At 42.9% G+C, this 17,785-nt stretch overlaps 1 protein-coding gene across 1 annotated transcript in view; it reads right to left on the bottom strand.

The window, feature by feature from the left end:
* Window positions 1-17,785, bottom strand: part of SYT10 (synaptotagmin 10) — a 135,494-nt gene that overhangs the window by 63,422 nt on the left and 54,287 nt on the right. Inside the window, exon 3 of the mRNA XM_044278028.1 lies at window positions 10,006-10,570. Coding sequence (XP_044133963.1) covers window positions 10,006-10,570 — 565 coding nt within the window. The remainder of the gene's footprint in view (window positions 1-10,005; window positions 10,571-17,785) is intronic.

Raw genomic sequence — 17,785 nt, 5'->3', positions numbered from 1 at the left:
ATTAGTTGCTCCAATGACATTTGTCCCTCTGTATAGCTGCGGTATCTCACCAGAACCGCACACAAATGCTGCACAATACAAATGCATTATATAGAAATTATATTATAGGTATATCACACCCCTGCTTTAATCAGATTTTTTGGGGGGCAACTGGTATATCACACTAGTTGCCAATAGTTGTTCCAATGGCGTTTGTTTGCCTATATAGCTGCAATATCTCAGCAGAACCGCACACAAATGCTGCAAATACAAAAAATACAAATGCACTATATAGAAATTATATTATAGGTATATATCGCACTCCTGCCTCAATCAGATTTTTTTTGGGACAACTGGTATATCACACCAGTTGCAATTAGTTGTTTTAACCACCTCCCGACCGCTGTACGCACCGATGCGTCCGGGAGGTGGTTGATTAGTTCCTCCTGGACGCATCGGCGCGTCCTCTCGCGAGACGCGAGATTACGTCACAGCCGGCCCGCGCATGCGCATCGCGGGCCGGCATTTCACTGCAGAGTATTTCGTCAGCAGCCTGCCGGCCACGATCATTGGCTGGCAGGCTGCTGATTTTCAAAAAAACCAATCAGCAGCCATTTAACCCCACATATTAGTAAATATGATGGGGTTATATGGCTGCTGTGCTCCTCTGCTCCTTCTTTTGGTCGGTTGGTTCCAGCAGAGGAGCAGAGGAGCACATCATTACTGTGAGTACCCACCACACCACATTTAGCCCCCAGATCACCCCAATTAACCCTTTGATCACCCCTTTTATCCCCCCCTGTCAATCACTAGTGAAAGGAAAAAAGTGATCACTGGTATTGACCGTTAGGTTTCAGTATAGTTTAGGCCCCTTGGTTAGGTAGTTTAGGGATCGGTTAGCGCCCAGCCCACCGCACCGCAGTCCGTTATTCGCTGATTAGCGTATCGCTAATCAGCATTTGTACTTTTATAGTATCTGGAAGTGATCAAAACTGATCACGGTCAGATCTATAATTGTACTAGTGTCACTTTAGTTCGCCCTCCACCCAAAACGCAGTGTTTGCCCGATCAGGCCTGATCGGTCGCCCACACGTGCGTACACCCACGCCCGCCCCACCGCAGTGACAAAAAAAAATTTTTTTTTTGATCGCTGCACATTCACTTTACACGCACTGCGGCGATAAAAAAATCAGTTTTGATATTTTTTATCAACCGCAGCAGCCTCCGGTACTTCGCTAGCCTCCCATTTGTAAGACAGGCTTGCTTTTTTTTTCTTGGGTAGTCTCAGGGAATACCCCGAAATTTAGTTGCCCACATGTCTAACAGGGGGTATTCTTCTGAAGAGGCCTACAGGCTTCTGACCCAGTCGGATGAGGAGTGGGAACCCTCATCTGATGAATCCAGCGGGTCAGAATACGAACCTGTAGAAAGCAGTGGCTCTCTGACCCAAGGTTCGGACGAGGAGGCTGAGGTCCCTGATAGCACCAGGCGTACCCGGCCCCGTGTCGCTAGACCGCAGGTTGCGCAGGATCCGCTTCAAGAGCAGCAGAGTGGGGCTGGTGCTGTCGGATTACGTGGTGAGGCATACACCAGCAGCCCAGCCCTTCCTGGACCTAGTACCAGCACTGCCGTACAACCTGGTGAAGTAGCGAGCACCAGAAGGGCAGTTGAAGCTGGTACGGTGGCACGTGCAGTAGTGACCCCGTCGCAGCCACCTGCAAAGACGTGCCCGTAGAGCCCCTAGAATCCCAGAGGTGCTGGCAAACCCTGATTGGCAGTCCCCAACTTCAGCCGCACCCGTAGTTTTCCCTTTCACCGCCCAGTCTGGAGTTCGGGTTGAGACAGCTCAGATCGATTCGGCCCTGGGATTTTTTGAGCTGTTCTTGACTGCGGAGCTTTTAGACTTAGTCGTGGCAGAGACAAACAGGTATGCCACACAATTTATCACCGCTAACCCGGAAAGCTTTTATGCCCAGCCTTTCCGGTGGAAACCAGTCCAAGTTTCCGAATTTAAAACTTTTCTGGGCCTCCTCCTCAACATGGGCCTGACAAAAAAGCATGAATTGAGGTCATATTGGTCCACGAACCCGATTCATCACATGCCCATGTTCTCTGCTGCTATGTCCAGGACACGATTTGAGGTCATCCTGCGTTTCCTGCACTTTAGCGACAACACCGCCTCCCGTCCCAGGGGCCACCCTGCTTTTGACCGGCTCCACAAAATTCGGCCCCTCATAGACCATTTCAACCAGAAATTTGCAGATTTGTATACCCCTGAGCAAAACATCTGCATAGACGAGTCCCTGATACATTTTACCGGGCGCCTTGGCTTCAAACAATACATCCCAAGCAAGCGCGCCCGGTATGGGGTCAAATTGTATAAGCTCTGTGAAAGGGCCACAGGCTATACCCACAAATTTCGGATCTATGAGGGAAAAGATCAGACCCTGGAGCCGGTCGGTTGCCCTGACTACCTGGGGAGCAGTGGGAAGACAGTTTGGGACTTGGTGTCACCCTTATTCGGCAAGGGGTACCATCTTTATGTGGACAATTTCTACACAAGTGTGGCCCTCTTTAGGCATTTGTTTCTAGAACGGATTGGCGCCTGTGGTACCGCGCGAACTAGTCGCGCGGGCTTCCCCCAACGGCTCGTTAGCACCCGTCTTGCAAGGGGGCAGAGGGCCGCACTGTGTAACGAAGAACTGCTCGCGGTAAAATGGAGAGACAAGCGTGACGTTTACATGCTCTCCTCCATTCACGCAGACACGACAATACAAATTGAGCGAGCAACCCGTGTCATTGAAAAGCCCCTCTCAGTCCACGACTATAACCTCCACATGGGAGGGGTCGACTTCAATGACCAGATGTTGGCTCCGTATTTAGTTTCCCGACGCACCAGACGCTGGTATAAGAAGGTGTCTGTATATTTAATTCAATTGGCTCTGTACAATAGTTTTGTTCTCTACAGTAAGGCTGGGAGAACTGGATCCTTCCTCAAATTTCAGGAAGAGATCATCGCGAACCTCCTGTATCCAGGAGGTTCCGTGGCCCCATCCACCAGTGTAGTTAGCCGTCTACACGAGCGACACTTCCCCAGTGTCGTTGCTGGTACCTCAAACCGACCGCCACCCCAAAAAAAATGTCGTGTCTGTAGCAGGAGTGGAATAAGGCGTGACACCCGCTATTTCTGTCCTGACTGTCCCGACCACCCTGCCCTATGCTTAGGGGAGTGTTTCCGAAAGTACCACACACAGGTACACCTAGCATAGGGATCACATCTCACCAGGATAGGCACACAGGGCTATTAGGGCCCATTCACTCACAGCTGCTGCAAACGTCTCCTTTCACATGGGACAAAGTGCATAACGCACTTCGCCACATCTTTGGGCGATTTGCGCTTTGCACATTGACCCATGGGGAAGGAGAGGTTTGTTCTATAAAGGTAAAAAAAAAAAAAAAAAAAAAAAAAAACAGGTAAGCAAACAGGTTAATGTTTAGTTCCAAAAGTTAAAGTTACATGTTCTGTTCCAAAGTTAATAAAATTATTGCGTTGTGGCCTGGTTTTTTTTTTTTTTTTTTTTTTTTTGTCTTTTTACCTTCCAGGTGGACCAACCGATCTACTAGCTGCAGCACCGATGTGCATTCTGACAGAAGCATTGCGCTGCTGTCAGATTACACGCAAGTCGGTGTATGCGGCGCTGCAAGACGGGATTTTCTCCTCTGCAGTGACAGATATGTTTGCCGAGGCATACGAGCTGAGGAGGAGGCGGCGTTCCTATGCTTTGGCAAGCACTTTGTATATATATATATATATATATAAAAAAAATATCCCGGCAATGATTTATTCATCCACATCGATTGATGCGAATGGAGAAATCTGGTTTGCCAGGGCATACGAGCTAAGTGGGTATGGATGTAGGGCGGAGCTCCTATGTCCTGGCAGACGCCTTTCCCCTCCATTTTTTTTTTTTGGCAGAGATTTTTTCATCCACATTGATCGATGCGAATGAAGAAATCTGTGCCGTTCATTTTTTTCTTTCAGCCCAGAGGCTGAACGGAAAAAAAAATCTCATTACCTGTATGCTCAATATAAGGAGAATAGCAGAAACTCCTAATGCTGGCCATACATGTAATGATTGCGGAGACCCTCAAATGCCAGGGCAGTACAAACACCCCACAACTGACCCCATTTTGGAAAGAAGACACCCCAAGGTATTTGCTGAGGGGCATATTGAGTCCATGAAAGATTGAAATTTTTGTCCTAAGTTAGCGGAAAGTGAGACTTTGTGAGAAAAATAAAAAATAAAAAATAAATTTCCGCTAACTTATGCGAAAAAAAAAAAAATTCTATGAACTTGCCAGGCCCCTCATTGGATACCTTGGGGTGTCTTCTTTCCAAAGTGGGGTCACATGTGGGGTATTTATACTGCCCTGGCTTTTTAGGGGCCCTAAAGCGTGAGAAGAAGTCTGGGATCCAAATGTCTAAAAATGCCCTCCTAAAAGGAATTTGGGCACCTTTGCGCATCTAGGCTGCAAAAAAGTGTGACACATCTGGTATCGCCGTACTCAGAAGAAGTTGGGGAATGTGTTTTGGGGTGTCATTTTACATATACCCATGCTGGGTGAGATAAATATCTTGGTCAAATGCCAACTTTGTATAAAAAAATGGGAAAAGTTGTCTTTTGCCAACATATTTCTCTCACCCAGCATGGGTATATGTAAAATGACACCCCAAAACACATTCCCCAACTTCTCCTGAGTACGGCGATACCAGATGTGTGACACTTTTTTGATGCCAAGGTGGGCAAAGGGGCACATATTCCAAAGTGCACCTTTCGGATTTTGCAGGCCATTTTTTACAGATTTTGATTGCAAAGTACTTCTCACACATATGGGCCCCTAAATTGCCAGGGCAGTATAACTACCCCACAAGTGACCCCATTTTGGAAAGAAGACACCCCAAGGTGTTCTGTGAGGGGCATGGTGAGTTCCTAGAATTTTTTATTTTTTGTCGCAAGTTAGTGGAATATGAGACTTTGTAAGAAAAAAAAAAAAAAAAAAACACATCATCATTTTCCGCTAACTTGTGACAAAAAAAATAAAATTCTAGGAACTCGCAGTGCCCCTCACGGAATACCTTAGGGTGTCTTCTTTCCAAAATGGGGTCACTTGTGGCGTAGTTATACTGCCCTGGCAATTTAGGGGCCCAAATGTGTGAGAAGTACCTTGCAATCAAAATGTGTAAAAAATGCCCTGCAAAATCCGAAAGGTGCACTTTGGAATATGTGCCCCTTTGCCCACCTTGGCAGCAAAAAAGTGTGACACATCTGGTATCGCCGTACTCAGGAGAAGTTGGGGAATGTGTTTTGGGGTGTCATTTTACATATACCCATGCTGGGTGAGAAAAATATCTTGGTCAAATGACAACTTTGTATAAAAAAATGGGAAAAGTTGCCGTTTGCCAAGATATTTCTCTCACCCAGCATGGGTATATGTAAAATGACACCCCAAAACACATTCCCCAACTTCTCCTGAGTACGGCGATACCAGATGTGTGACACTTTTTTGATGCCAAGGTGGGCAAAGGGGCGCATATTCCAAAGTGCACCTTTCGGATTTCACCGGTCATTTTTTACAGATTTTGATTGCAAAGTACTTCTCACACATATGGGCCCCTAAATTGCCAGGGCAGTATAACTACGCCACAAGTGACCCCATTTTGGAAAGAAGACACCCCAAGGTATTCCGTGAGGGGCATGGCGAGTTCCTAGAATTTTTTTTTTTTTGTCGCAAGTTAGTGGAATATGAGACTTTGTAAGGAAAAAAGAGAAAAAAAAAAAATCATCATTTTCCGCTAACTTGTGACAAAAAATAAAAAATTCTAGGAACTCGCAGTGCCCCTCACGGAATACCTTAGGGTGTCTTCTTTCCAAAATGGGGTCACTTGTTGTGTAGTTATACTGCCCTGGCAATTTAGGGGCCCAAATGTGTGAGAAGTACCTTGCAATCAAAATGTGTAAAAAATGCCCTGCAAAATCCGAAAGGTGCACTTTGGAATATGTGCCCCTTTGCCCACCTTGGCAGCAAAAAAGTGTGACACATGTGGTATCGCCGTACTCAGGAGAAGTTGGGGAATGTGTTTTGGGGTGTCATTTTACATATACCCATGCTGGGTGAGAAAAATATCTTGGTCAAATGCCAACTTTGTATAAAAAAATGGGAAAAGTTGTCTTTTGCCAAGATATTTCTCTCACCCAGCATGGGTATATGTAAAATGACACACCAAAACACATTCCCCAACTTCTCCTGAGTACGGCGATACCACATGTGTGACACTTTTTTGCTGCCAAGGTGGGCAAAGGGGCGCATATTCCAAAGTGCACCTTTCGGATTTCACCGGTCATTTCTTACACATTTTGATTGCAAAGTTCTTCTCACACATTTGGGCCCCTAAATTGCCAGGGCAGTATAACTACCCCACAAGTGACCCCATTTTGGAAAGAAGACACCCCAAGGTATTCTGTGAGGGGCATGGTGAGTTCCTAGAATTTTTTATTTTTTGTCGCAAGTTAGTGGAATATGAGACTTTGTAAGAAAAAAATAATAATAATAAATCATCATCATTTTCCGCTAACTTGTGACAAAAAATAAAAAGTTCTATGAACTCACTATGCCCATCAGCGAATACCTTAGGGTGTCTACTTTCCGAAATGGGGTCATTTGTGGGGGTTTTCTACTGTTTGGGCATTGTAGAACCTCAGGAAACATGACAGGTGCTCAGAAAATCAGAGCCGTTTCAAAAAGCGGAAATTCACATTTTTGTACCATAGTTTGTAAATGCTATAACTTTTACCCAAACCATTTTTTTTTTGCCCAAACATTTTTTTTTTATCAAAGACATGTAGAACTATAAATTTAGCGAAAAATTTATATATGGATGTCGTTTGTTTTGCAAAATTTCACAGCTGAAAGTGAAAAATGTCATTTTTTTTGCAAAAAAATCGTTACATTTTGATTAATAACAAAAAAAGTAAAAATGTCAGCAGCAATAAAATACCACCAAATGAAAGCTCCATTAGTGAGAAGAAAAGGAGGTAAAATTCATTTGGGTGGTAAGTTGCATGACCGAGCGATAAACGGTGAAAGGAGTGTAGTGCCGAAGTGTAAAAAGTGCTCTGGTCATGAAGGGGGTTTCAGCTAGCGGGGCTGAAGTGGTTAATGGCGTTTGTCCCTCTGTATAGCTGCGGTATCTCACCAGAACAGCACACAAATGCTGCACAATACAAATGCATTATATAGAAATTATATTATAGGTATATCACACCCCTGCTTTAATCAGATTTTTGGGGGGGGCAACTGGTATATCACACCAGTTGCAATTAGTTGTTTCAATGGCTTTTGTCCCTCTGTATAGTTGCGGTATCTCACCAGAACCGCACACAAATGCTGCACAATACAAATGCACTATATAGAAATTATAATATAGGTATATCACACCCCTGCTTTAATCAGATTTTTGGGGGGGCAACTGGTATATCACACCAGTTGCAACTAGTTGTTCCAATAGCGTTTGTCCCTCTGTATAGCTTCAGTACCGCACACAACTGCTGCACAATACAAATGCACTATAATATGCTTTCTATGTTAGAAAGTATATTATAAGTATATTACACCCCTCAGTATGTCACACCTATCGATAGCACACCTATACTAGTCCTTACTTTTGTGGCCCTATTAGCTAGCGTTTGGTGTCTCTATACTCTCTAATAGTCTGTCCCTGCTCCACACAGCAACCTCTTCCTACACTGGCAAAAAACTGAATATTAAAATGGCGGCCAGATCGGGTTTATTTATAGGGTAGGGGGTGTGTCCATGTGCTGAAACAGTTCAATTGACTGTCCTGTCCCACCTGGTGGATGTGTCATGGGTCAAAGTTCTGCACAATGCAAAGAATATGGCGCCAGCGGACATCGCCATATGTTTGCCAAACAGCGAATGAGCAAAGTTCGCCACAAAACATCCGCCGGGCGAACCGCAAGGCCATCTCTATTTTTTACTATCATGTCACAAGTTCCCTGTTATTAAGAGACACTATCAAGAGAATAAAAATGTGTAAAAGGGCCATGAATTAATTCAAAGGAGGGCATAATAAATGATAAACGACTGTGTGTTTCTATCTATCCATTTTGGATAAGTTTTAGATGTCTTTGGATTGGTTAGATTGTTTTTTTACCGGTAGAAGCATCAGGTTTTGTAAACAGTTCATATTTCATTATAAATAATTATAGCATCATTAATTCATCTCAGGCTTTCATCAAGACATAATTAAAATTAATTGATTTTTAGCTAGTAGAAAAATCAGGTATTGTGAAAACAGGTGTTATAAAACAGTTCATATTCCAGTATAAATAATTGGGCTATCGTCAAACATTATTGAAATTAATTAATTAATATATAAATAGATAATTAATAAATGGTTAATCAATAAAAAAATAGATAATTAATAAAAAAATAGATAAATAATAAATAAATTATAAATAATTATATTACAACATGTGTTAAAAGATAGTTTCACTAATTTCATTCAACCCATGTGGCGTAAGGGTATCTAGTTGGTAGATCCAGTACATCAGCCCCTTTGTAGTTCATTTCATATGAGCATGCCAAACATACACACAAATGAGGGACCCTCTTTCTTCTGTATAGAACCTCCCCCTTACACAGATTTTATATGCTGGGTACCGGCTCCATCTGAGAGCCGGTCGTTCTGGCCAAAGAGTTAAACCCAGAGCTGCCGCAATAAAATAGGAATGACCGCTCAGCTTTATTCCTTCCACACGGCTCTGTCCAACATAGTAACTGTCTTTGAGACAAACATTCAGCATAATACAAGTATAGCAACTGGCATGGAACTTCGGCACACAGACGATGGCAAATGCCTCCTGCCAAATGAATGAGTCGGGAGATCGCGCTTGACATGTATTATGTCTAAAAAACCAAATAGGAAAACCAATTGGTTGTTTTTTATGTATATAAAGCTTCTGTTACAAAATGAGGTTATTTTTAAAATATTTTAATACATGATTAACATATGTAATTATGCAAAAACACACCCCTGTCTGTTCCCCTCCCCTCTCACTCCTCAACCTGCGTGCCAAAAGGGGTCACTGAACGGGGCACTGTATAGAGTCTACTTAAAAGAACATCATACTGTGTGGAGGGGGCATGTAGAGAACATAACTTTGTTTTGGGGGCTTTTAAGTGGGCCTCATTCTGTGTGAGGGGTACCTAAGAGATCATCCTACTGTGAGGGGACACTTAGGAGAATTATACTCTGTTGGGAGGAACTAAGAAGGCATCACAATGTGTCAGGGGAACTAAGGAGCATCATACTGTGTGGGAACACCAAGGGATCACCCTGCTGTGAGGGGGGGCTTAGGGGCATTATACTCTGTGGGGCAACTAAAGGGATACCATACTATCTGAAGAGCACTAAGGGGCATCATAATTGTTGGGGTGCACTGAAAAGACATTCTTACTGTTTTGTCACCAGAAAGAGGATTACGTGGCATTTGAAGTGTGGCTCGGACCTTCTTCCTACAGCAGACCCAGGTATGTGGAACTTTACAAAAAGTACTTGAGTACCCCTGAACTAGCTCATGGAGATTTTAGGTCTTTTCAGTTCTAGTGAATATAGTGAATCTGCTTCTGGTTCTGGTGAATGTGCATATAGACATAGATATACATTTCATATATGAAATCTGCACAATTCAAACTTTTATTTTTAGGAAATATTGTGCTGAGACTCTGTTTGGGACAGTCAGTTTTTCACAAACAAGACTTTTCAAGAATTTAGATTTAAAAAAAAATAAAAAAATCTTAACACGCGGTTACACTATGATGCAAAGTTGCATTAAAGCAGCTATGACCGTAAAGTTCTGGGTGGCAGAAGTATCAGGGAAAACTGGGTTACAGCCAATATAGTTTTCGTTACAGCTTTAACATCTCAATATGTCTGGTACTTACTGTAGTGGCACAGTGGATGTCCTTCCATACTGTTGCCTCTCTGGAGAGATCAGACATCTCAAACAAATTATCAAGGATAACTTCCCCGATCATGTCATGCCTGGAGAAGCGGTCAAAGTCGTACACACTAAAATGCAGTTTCCTATTGCTGAGCTGGTCGTAAGCCACCGGGAACTGGAAAGTCTCATCAAACATGGGGTTAAGAGTCTTCCTGTGAACCCGGGTCTGAAACTTCTTCTTTCTGTCTGGGAGGAGATAGATCTTGACATAAGGATCAGAGGTGCCACACAAGTCTTTCGCTGGCAGCTCCAGGGCTTTCAAGATCTTGACAATGAGCATTTCATTTTCATAGTCATACTGAAGAGTGAAGTTGAGCTTTCCACATGTCTTGACATCTTCTTTCTTGTTGTCTTCAGAATCTACAGATTTCTGCTTGTATAATTCGGGCTTGATCCTGCCGATGCTTGTGGTGGTCTCTCCTCTTTGTAGTGGTTCCACACCCATGCTGAAGTCTACACTGGACACTTGCATTTGCCTTGGTAAGTGTCTTCTGAAGGAATTGTGCCTGCATCGCAAATAAAACAAAAATTTTAAGAAATACATAAATTATAAACAAAGATTCAAAAGGTTAGGTGTTTCAAACCTGCTCACAGTACAATTCTACCCTATTAAAAGTCTGGCATTTGTTTGGGGTTCCTGGTTCTTCCTGCACCAATCTCTTGACGGTATCCAACTTGGTTTTGTATTGAGCAGGCTACCCTACTGAAATACTCTGTGATGCAGGAGGCTCCACTCCTCCCACTATGCATCTTTTGGTCTGTAACCCACTAACTAGGTTATTAGTGCACACTTGTCTTGAAATACTCTCTGATGCTGGACACTCTGCTCCTTCCATTATATAAATGTCAAGTTTTTTTTTTACAATGTTTCAGTATACCAGGGACCCCAGTCTGAAATCCAGGGCATGAGATAGATTTGTGCTGCTAACACATTTAGTTCAAAAACGCTGCCTAAACTGATACTCCAGTAAAGCATCCCCCACTGCCTTGCAGTTCTCCATTCTTACTACTGGAGCTACTTACATTTCTAAACCGAGTGATTCCAAGAATGTTATCAGGAAATTCCTCAAATAGTATAATTCTGCACCCACTACTATGGAAAGTGTGGGGGATTACTGCATATTGTTACATTACTGAGGTCATTGTAGTAACTGTATGCGCCCCCTAGTGGTAGCTGCAGGCACTGAGAATTTTACTGTGTAACTGTATCTTTATCCAAGGCATTTGAAGTTCTGCATAAAGCCCCTTGCACATGACTGTATGTACAGTGCTGCCCATAATTATTACCCCTGGCAAATTTTGACTTAAAGTTACTTTTATTCAACCAGCAAGTAATTTTTTGACAGGAAATGACATAGGTGTCTCCCAAAAGATAATAAGACGATGTACAAGAGGCATTATTGTGGCAAAAAAAAAAAAAAAAACATTTCTCAGCTTTTATTTACATTTGAGCAAAAAGTGTCCAGTCCAAAATTATTCATACCCTTCTCAATAATAAATAGAAAAGCCTTTATTGGCTATTACAGCAATCAAACTCTTCTTATAATTGCAGACCAGCTTTTTCTGTCTCCACAGGTATTTTTGCCCATTCATCTTTAGCAATGAGCTCCAAATCTTTCAGGTTGGATGGTCTTCTTGCCATCACCCTGATCTTTAGCTCCCTCAACAGATTCTCAATTGGATTCAAGTCTGGACTCTGGCTGGGCCACTCCAAAACGTTAATGTTGTTGTCTGCTAACCATTTCTTCACCACTTTTGCTGTGTGTTTTGGGTCATTTTCATGCTTAAATATCCACTGGTGCCCAAGGCCAAGTTTCTCTGCAGACTGCCTGATGTTGTCGTTGAGAATCCTCATGTATTGCTCTTTTTTCATGGTGCCGTTTACAGTGATTAGGTTCCCTTGTCCATTGGCTGAAAAATACCCCCAAAGCATTAGGTTCCCACCACTATGTTTGACATTGGGGATGGTGTTCTTTGGGTTGAAGGTTTCTCCTTTTTTATACCATAACACAGAAGACCAGAAGTCTTCTTCTTTGTCCAGATGAGCTTTTGCAAAGGCCAAGCTAGCTTTTGTGTGCCTTATCTGGAGAAGTGGAACGCAGCAGTGTGCAGTGTGAATTGGATTGTCTTCCTTGAGACATTGCCACCAGCAGAGCCCAGATACACCAGGATGGCCTTGGTGGTGATCCTTGGATTCTTTTTCACCTCTCTAACTAGCCTCCTGGCCAGCACAGGTGTCACTTTTGGCTTCCGACCACGTCCTCTAAGATTTTCCACAGTGCGAAACATCTTGTATTTTTTGCTCAAATGTAAATAAAAGCTGAGAAATGTTTTTTTTTTTTGCCACATAGTCTTATTATCTTTTGGGAGACACCTATGTCATTTCCCGTCAAAAAAATTACTTGCTGGTTGAATAAAAGTAACTTTAAGTCAAAATTTGCCTGGGGTATGAATAATTATGGGCAGCACTGTACATCATGGTCCACAAATTGTGGATCTGCAAAATACGGATACCATTTGTGTTGCATCTGCATTTTCTGAAGACCCTTTAACTTCAATGGGTCTGTGGTCCGCCAAGTATAGGACATGCTCTATGTCTTTGTGGAACACACATACGGGATGTGGAAAGCACATAGATCATCCGTGTGCTTTCTGCATCATATTTTCATTCCGTAAAAAGATAAAATATATCCATAAAATATGGACCACAGATCCGTTGAAGTCAAGTGGTCCGGAAAAGAAAATGCAGTCGGCACACGCAGATTGAAAAACGGACACGGTTGTGTGTGTGAGGCCTACAAAAAACAGAGATCAAACCTCTATAAAAATATATTCTGCACACAATGTTGAAGTTCTAAAGTAAAAAAAAAAATTGGGTCTCAATGGTGGACATGGGCATAATTCTTGCAATAGTTGCAAAGTTACTTGTGAACGTTTCCCCAAAAAGGGAACAATTGAAGTCAAGTGATTTTATTGACTAGTGTCCTTACATGCTACACTGAGATGGGCCACTGCTGTTACCACCTCCACTTGCTTGTTCTATTTATCTCCAATAAACCGTGAGCTCAATGACTTATTGAATATACACTTATTGAGTATACTGTAGCGGTGGACACACTCAGTGCGATACCTGTGCCAAAAGGCAATCAGAGAACCCACTGCCCCCTTTTTTATAGCTATAGATCCTTCCACATTCAATTCCATTTACATAGTTATATACTGTACGTACATAGTTAATATAATTGAAGAAAGCACAAGACATAAGTCCATCAAATTTAACCAGGGGATAGGTGGGATTGCACATTTTAGAAAATGGGAGTGAGGCCTAGACTTCTACACAATTTGATAAACATTAATGTTATTTAATTTTAAGAATTCGTCTAAACCTTTTTTTAAACTACCCACTGTTCCTGATATGACCATGTTACGAGGTAGACTATTACACAGATTTACAGTTCTTACAGTAAAGAAGCCTTCAGCCTTGACTGAACTTTCTCTTCACCAGATGAAGGCAATGCTCCTGGTCTTTTGAGGGCATTTTACATGGAAAAGCTTTTCACCATATTTTTGGTACAGTTCATTTATATATTAGTATAGGTTAATTATGTCCACTCAGACTAAATAAATGTAATTTTTTAATCTTTCCTCCATACCCCTTATCAGTTTAGTTGCTCTTCTTTGTACTTTTTACAGATCCAGAGCATCATCCTATGGACTGGTGCCCAGAACTGAACTGCATATTCCAGATGAGACCGCACCAACGCTTTGTAAAGTGGTAATATTACATCCCTGTCCCACAAGTCCATGCCTCTTTCAATACATGACAATATTCTGCTAGATTTAGAAGCAGCTGATTGACATTGTAAGCTGTTATTTAATCTATGATATACAAGGACACCCAAATCCTTCTCTACAGATGACTCCCCCAGTGTTACTCCCCATAGGACATATGAAGCATGTAGATTATTACTTCCCAGATACATAACTTTACATTTATCCACATTGAACCTCATTTGCCAAGTTGATACCCACTCAGAGGGGGGAATTTATCATGAGGGGAATAGCTGTCAGTTTTTCTTGAGTCCATGTTGGCGTACGTTATGCCACATTTATCAAATTTCACAGGTTGCTTGATAAATTTGTCTGATCCTGAAACCTAACACTTTTGTCTAGAAAAGCTCCAGTTTTCCTATTCCATCCTCCTACTGGAGTGAGATAAAAGTGAAACTCATTAACATAGCTAACCACACCCACTTTTCCACCCACATTACAAAACTGGAGAGAGTGGTGCAAAAATACAAAAAAGCCCTATTTTGCAACTTTTTGCCAGAAGTCAGCTTGTAGTTTATGGAGATCTTCCATAGACTGCACAATACTACATAGCTTGGTGTCATCTGCAAAAATAGAAATGGTGCTATTAATCCCATTCTCGATATCATTAATAAATAAGTTATATAATAGGGAACCCAGCACTGAACCTTGGGGTATACCGGCCGTCATAGCGCCGACATACTGTCAGTCTGCACGCCACTAAGTGCGATCATTAAATGCAAATCTCTGTCGATACTCTGTTCCTGATGACGTGCAAAGCTTCTGTTGCACAGAAACGCGTTGAGCAGGAGATAGATTCAGAAACAGTCTAGGGGACTAGTATATTGGGAATAGTGTAGATTAGAGTGCACTAGGTGATTCCTTTGGACCAGGGGTGCCCAACCTTTTCTGGTTGGGGGCCACATTGTCAGCCTGAACCAATTCCAAGGGCCGAAAATAAAACTTAAAGGAGATATTACCAACTGAAATACTGTATTTTTGGCATATTAAACATACAGTATATATCAGTGATGGCGAACCTTTTACAGACCGAGTGCCCAAACTGCAACATAAACCCACTTATTTATCACAAAGTGCCAACACAGCAATTTACCTTGAGTACTACAGTCCAATATAGTATATCTTCCATTTACTTTATCGTTTATCTACAATATCCTGCCTACATTCAGTGCACTGCCTGTGCTGTTCATAGAGCGCCCTGCGCTGATGAGTGACAGGAGAAGTCTAAGGCATATTGGTACACCATAGACGTTTTCCTGGGTGTGGGTGCCCACAGAGAGGGCTCTGAGTGCCGCCTCTGGCACCCGTGCCATAGGTTCGCCATCACTGGTATATATCATTAATGTCTGGATATCTAGTACTCCCATCTAATGGGAAAATACATGAAAGATACATGTGAGCAGACACTAGACATAGGCATACAAATCTGTTACAGGATGGTTGGGGGCCGCAAAGAATGGTATTGAGGGCCGCATGTGGCCCCCGGGCTGCAGGTTGTGCACCCCTGCTTTAGACCATACAAATTAAGGTCCTGGTTAAGACCAGTCGGTCCCTCTAGCTGTTCCTCAAATAGGCAGTTAAGTGTAGCAACGCTACTTACCGTCTCCACACTGGAACGGTTATGGTAAAGCATATGCTACAGCAACATTGTGACTTCTATGTTCTAACACAATGTTGAATGCTATGGGTACATGGCTGCTAGTATGGGCTGATGTAGTGTAACCCATTTTTCTATAGGGTATATAAGGGATACTCGAGCTATGTACAATTTATTGAGCTTGAGAAAATAAGCACAAACGCTAAAATCATTATACCTCTCCCCATTGTCTGGGGTTATACCCTGCCTGAATACTATAAGTTACAAATGAGAGGTCATGACTCCAATTTTAATTGCAACATATACAGGTGAAACTTGAAAAATTAGAATATCGTGCAAAGTTCATTTTTTCCAGTAATGCAACTTAATAGGTGAAACTAACATATTACATAGACTCATTACATGCGAAGCGAGATTTTTCAAGCCTTTATTTGTTAGAATTTGGATGATTATGGCCTACAGTTTATGAAACCCCAAAATCACAATTTTGAGGTACCCTTTGCTCAGGGGGTATGGATTAATTAGCTGACTAGAGTGTGACACTTTGAGCCTAGAATATTGAACCTTTTCACAAAATTTGAATTTTAAGCTGCATTATAGAGTTAAGCGGACACCTGGATGTTCGGGTTCGAGAAGTTCGGCTGTAAAACAGCCCAGGAAAGGGCTAGAGGGCTGCAAAAGGCAGCAACATGTAGGTAAATCCCCTGCAAACAAATGTGGATAGGGAAATGAATAAAAATAAAATAAATAAAAATTAACCAATATCAATTGGAGAGAGGTCCCAAAGCAGAGAATCTGGCTTCACGTCACCCACCACTGGAACAGTCCATTCTCAGATATTTAGGCCCCGGCACCCAGGCAGAGGAGAGAGGTCCCGTAACAGAGAATCTGGCTTCATGTCAGCAGAGAATCAGTCTGCATGTCATAGCAGAGAATCAGGCTTCACGTCAGCCACCACTGCAACAGTCCATTGTCATATATTTAGGCCCAGCACCCAGGCAGAGGAGAGAGGTCCCGTAACAGAGAATCTGGCTTCATGTCAGCAGAGAATCAGTCTGCATGTTATAGCAGAGAATCAGGCTTCACGTCAGCCACCACTGCAACAGTCCATTGTCATATATTTAGGCCCAGCACACAGGCAGAGGAGAGAGGTCCCGTAACAGAGAATCTGTCTTCATGTCAGCAGAGAATTAGTCTGCATGTCATAGCAGAGAATCAGGCTTCACGTCAGCCACCACTGCAACAGTCCATTGTCATATATTTAGGCCCAGCACCCAGGCAGAGGAGAGAGGTCCAGTAACAGAGGGTCTGGCATCATGTCAGCAGAGAATCAGTCTGCATGTCATAGCAGAGAATCAGGCTTCACGTCACCCAACATTGGAACAGTCTATTGGCATATATTTAAGCCCAGGCACCCAGGCAGAGGAGAGAGGTCCCGTAACAGAGAATCTGGCTTCATGTCAGCAGAGAATCAGTCTGCATGTCATAGCAGAGAATCAGGCTTCACGTCAGCCACCACTGCAACAGTCCATTGTCATATATTTAGGCCCAGCACCCAGGCAGAGGAGAGAGGTCCCGTAACAGAGAATCTGGCTTCATGTCAGCAGAGAATCAGTCTGCATGTCATAGCAGAGAATCAGGCTTCACGTCAGCCACCACTGCAACAGTCCATTGGCATATATTTAGGCAACGGCACCCAGACAGAGGAGAGGTTCATTCAACTTTGGGTAGCCTCGCAATATAATGGTAAAATGAAAATAAAAATAGGATTGAATGAGGAAGTGTCCTGGAGTACAATAATATATGTTTAAGGGGAGGTAGTTAATGTCTAATCTGCACAAGGGATGGACAGGTCCTGTGGGATCCATGCCTGGTTCATTTTTATGATTGTCAGCCGTGCTGAATACACGTTCAGACAAAACGCTGGCCGCCGGGCAGGCCAGCACCTCCAAGGCATAAAAGGCTAGCTCTGGCCACGTGGACAATTTAGAGACCCAGAAGTTGAATGGGGCCGAACCATCAGTCAGTACGTGGAGGGGTGTGCACACGTACTGTTCCACCATGTTAGTGAAATGTTGCCTCCTGCTAATACGTTGCGTATCAGGTGGTGGTGCAGTTAGCTGTGGCGTGTTGACACACAGCTGCCTTGGCGACCTCTTGCTCCTCCTCTGCCTTGGCCTTGGGCTTCCACTTCTTCCCCTGTGAAATTTTGGAATGCTCTCAGTAGCGCGTCTACCAACGTGCGCTTGTACTCGCGCATCTTCCTATCACGCTCCAGTGCAGGAAGTAAGGT

This window comes from Bufo gargarizans, chromosome 2 (genome assembly GCF_014858855.1).
Source record: "Bufo gargarizans isolate SCDJY-AF-19 chromosome 2, ASM1485885v1, whole genome shotgun sequence".
NCBI classification, from domain to species: domain Eukaryota; kingdom Metazoa; phylum Chordata; class Amphibia; order Anura; family Bufonidae; genus Bufo; species Bufo gargarizans.
Note: the sequence above shows the minus strand (reverse complement) of the source record. Positions and strands in the feature narration are given on the sequence as shown.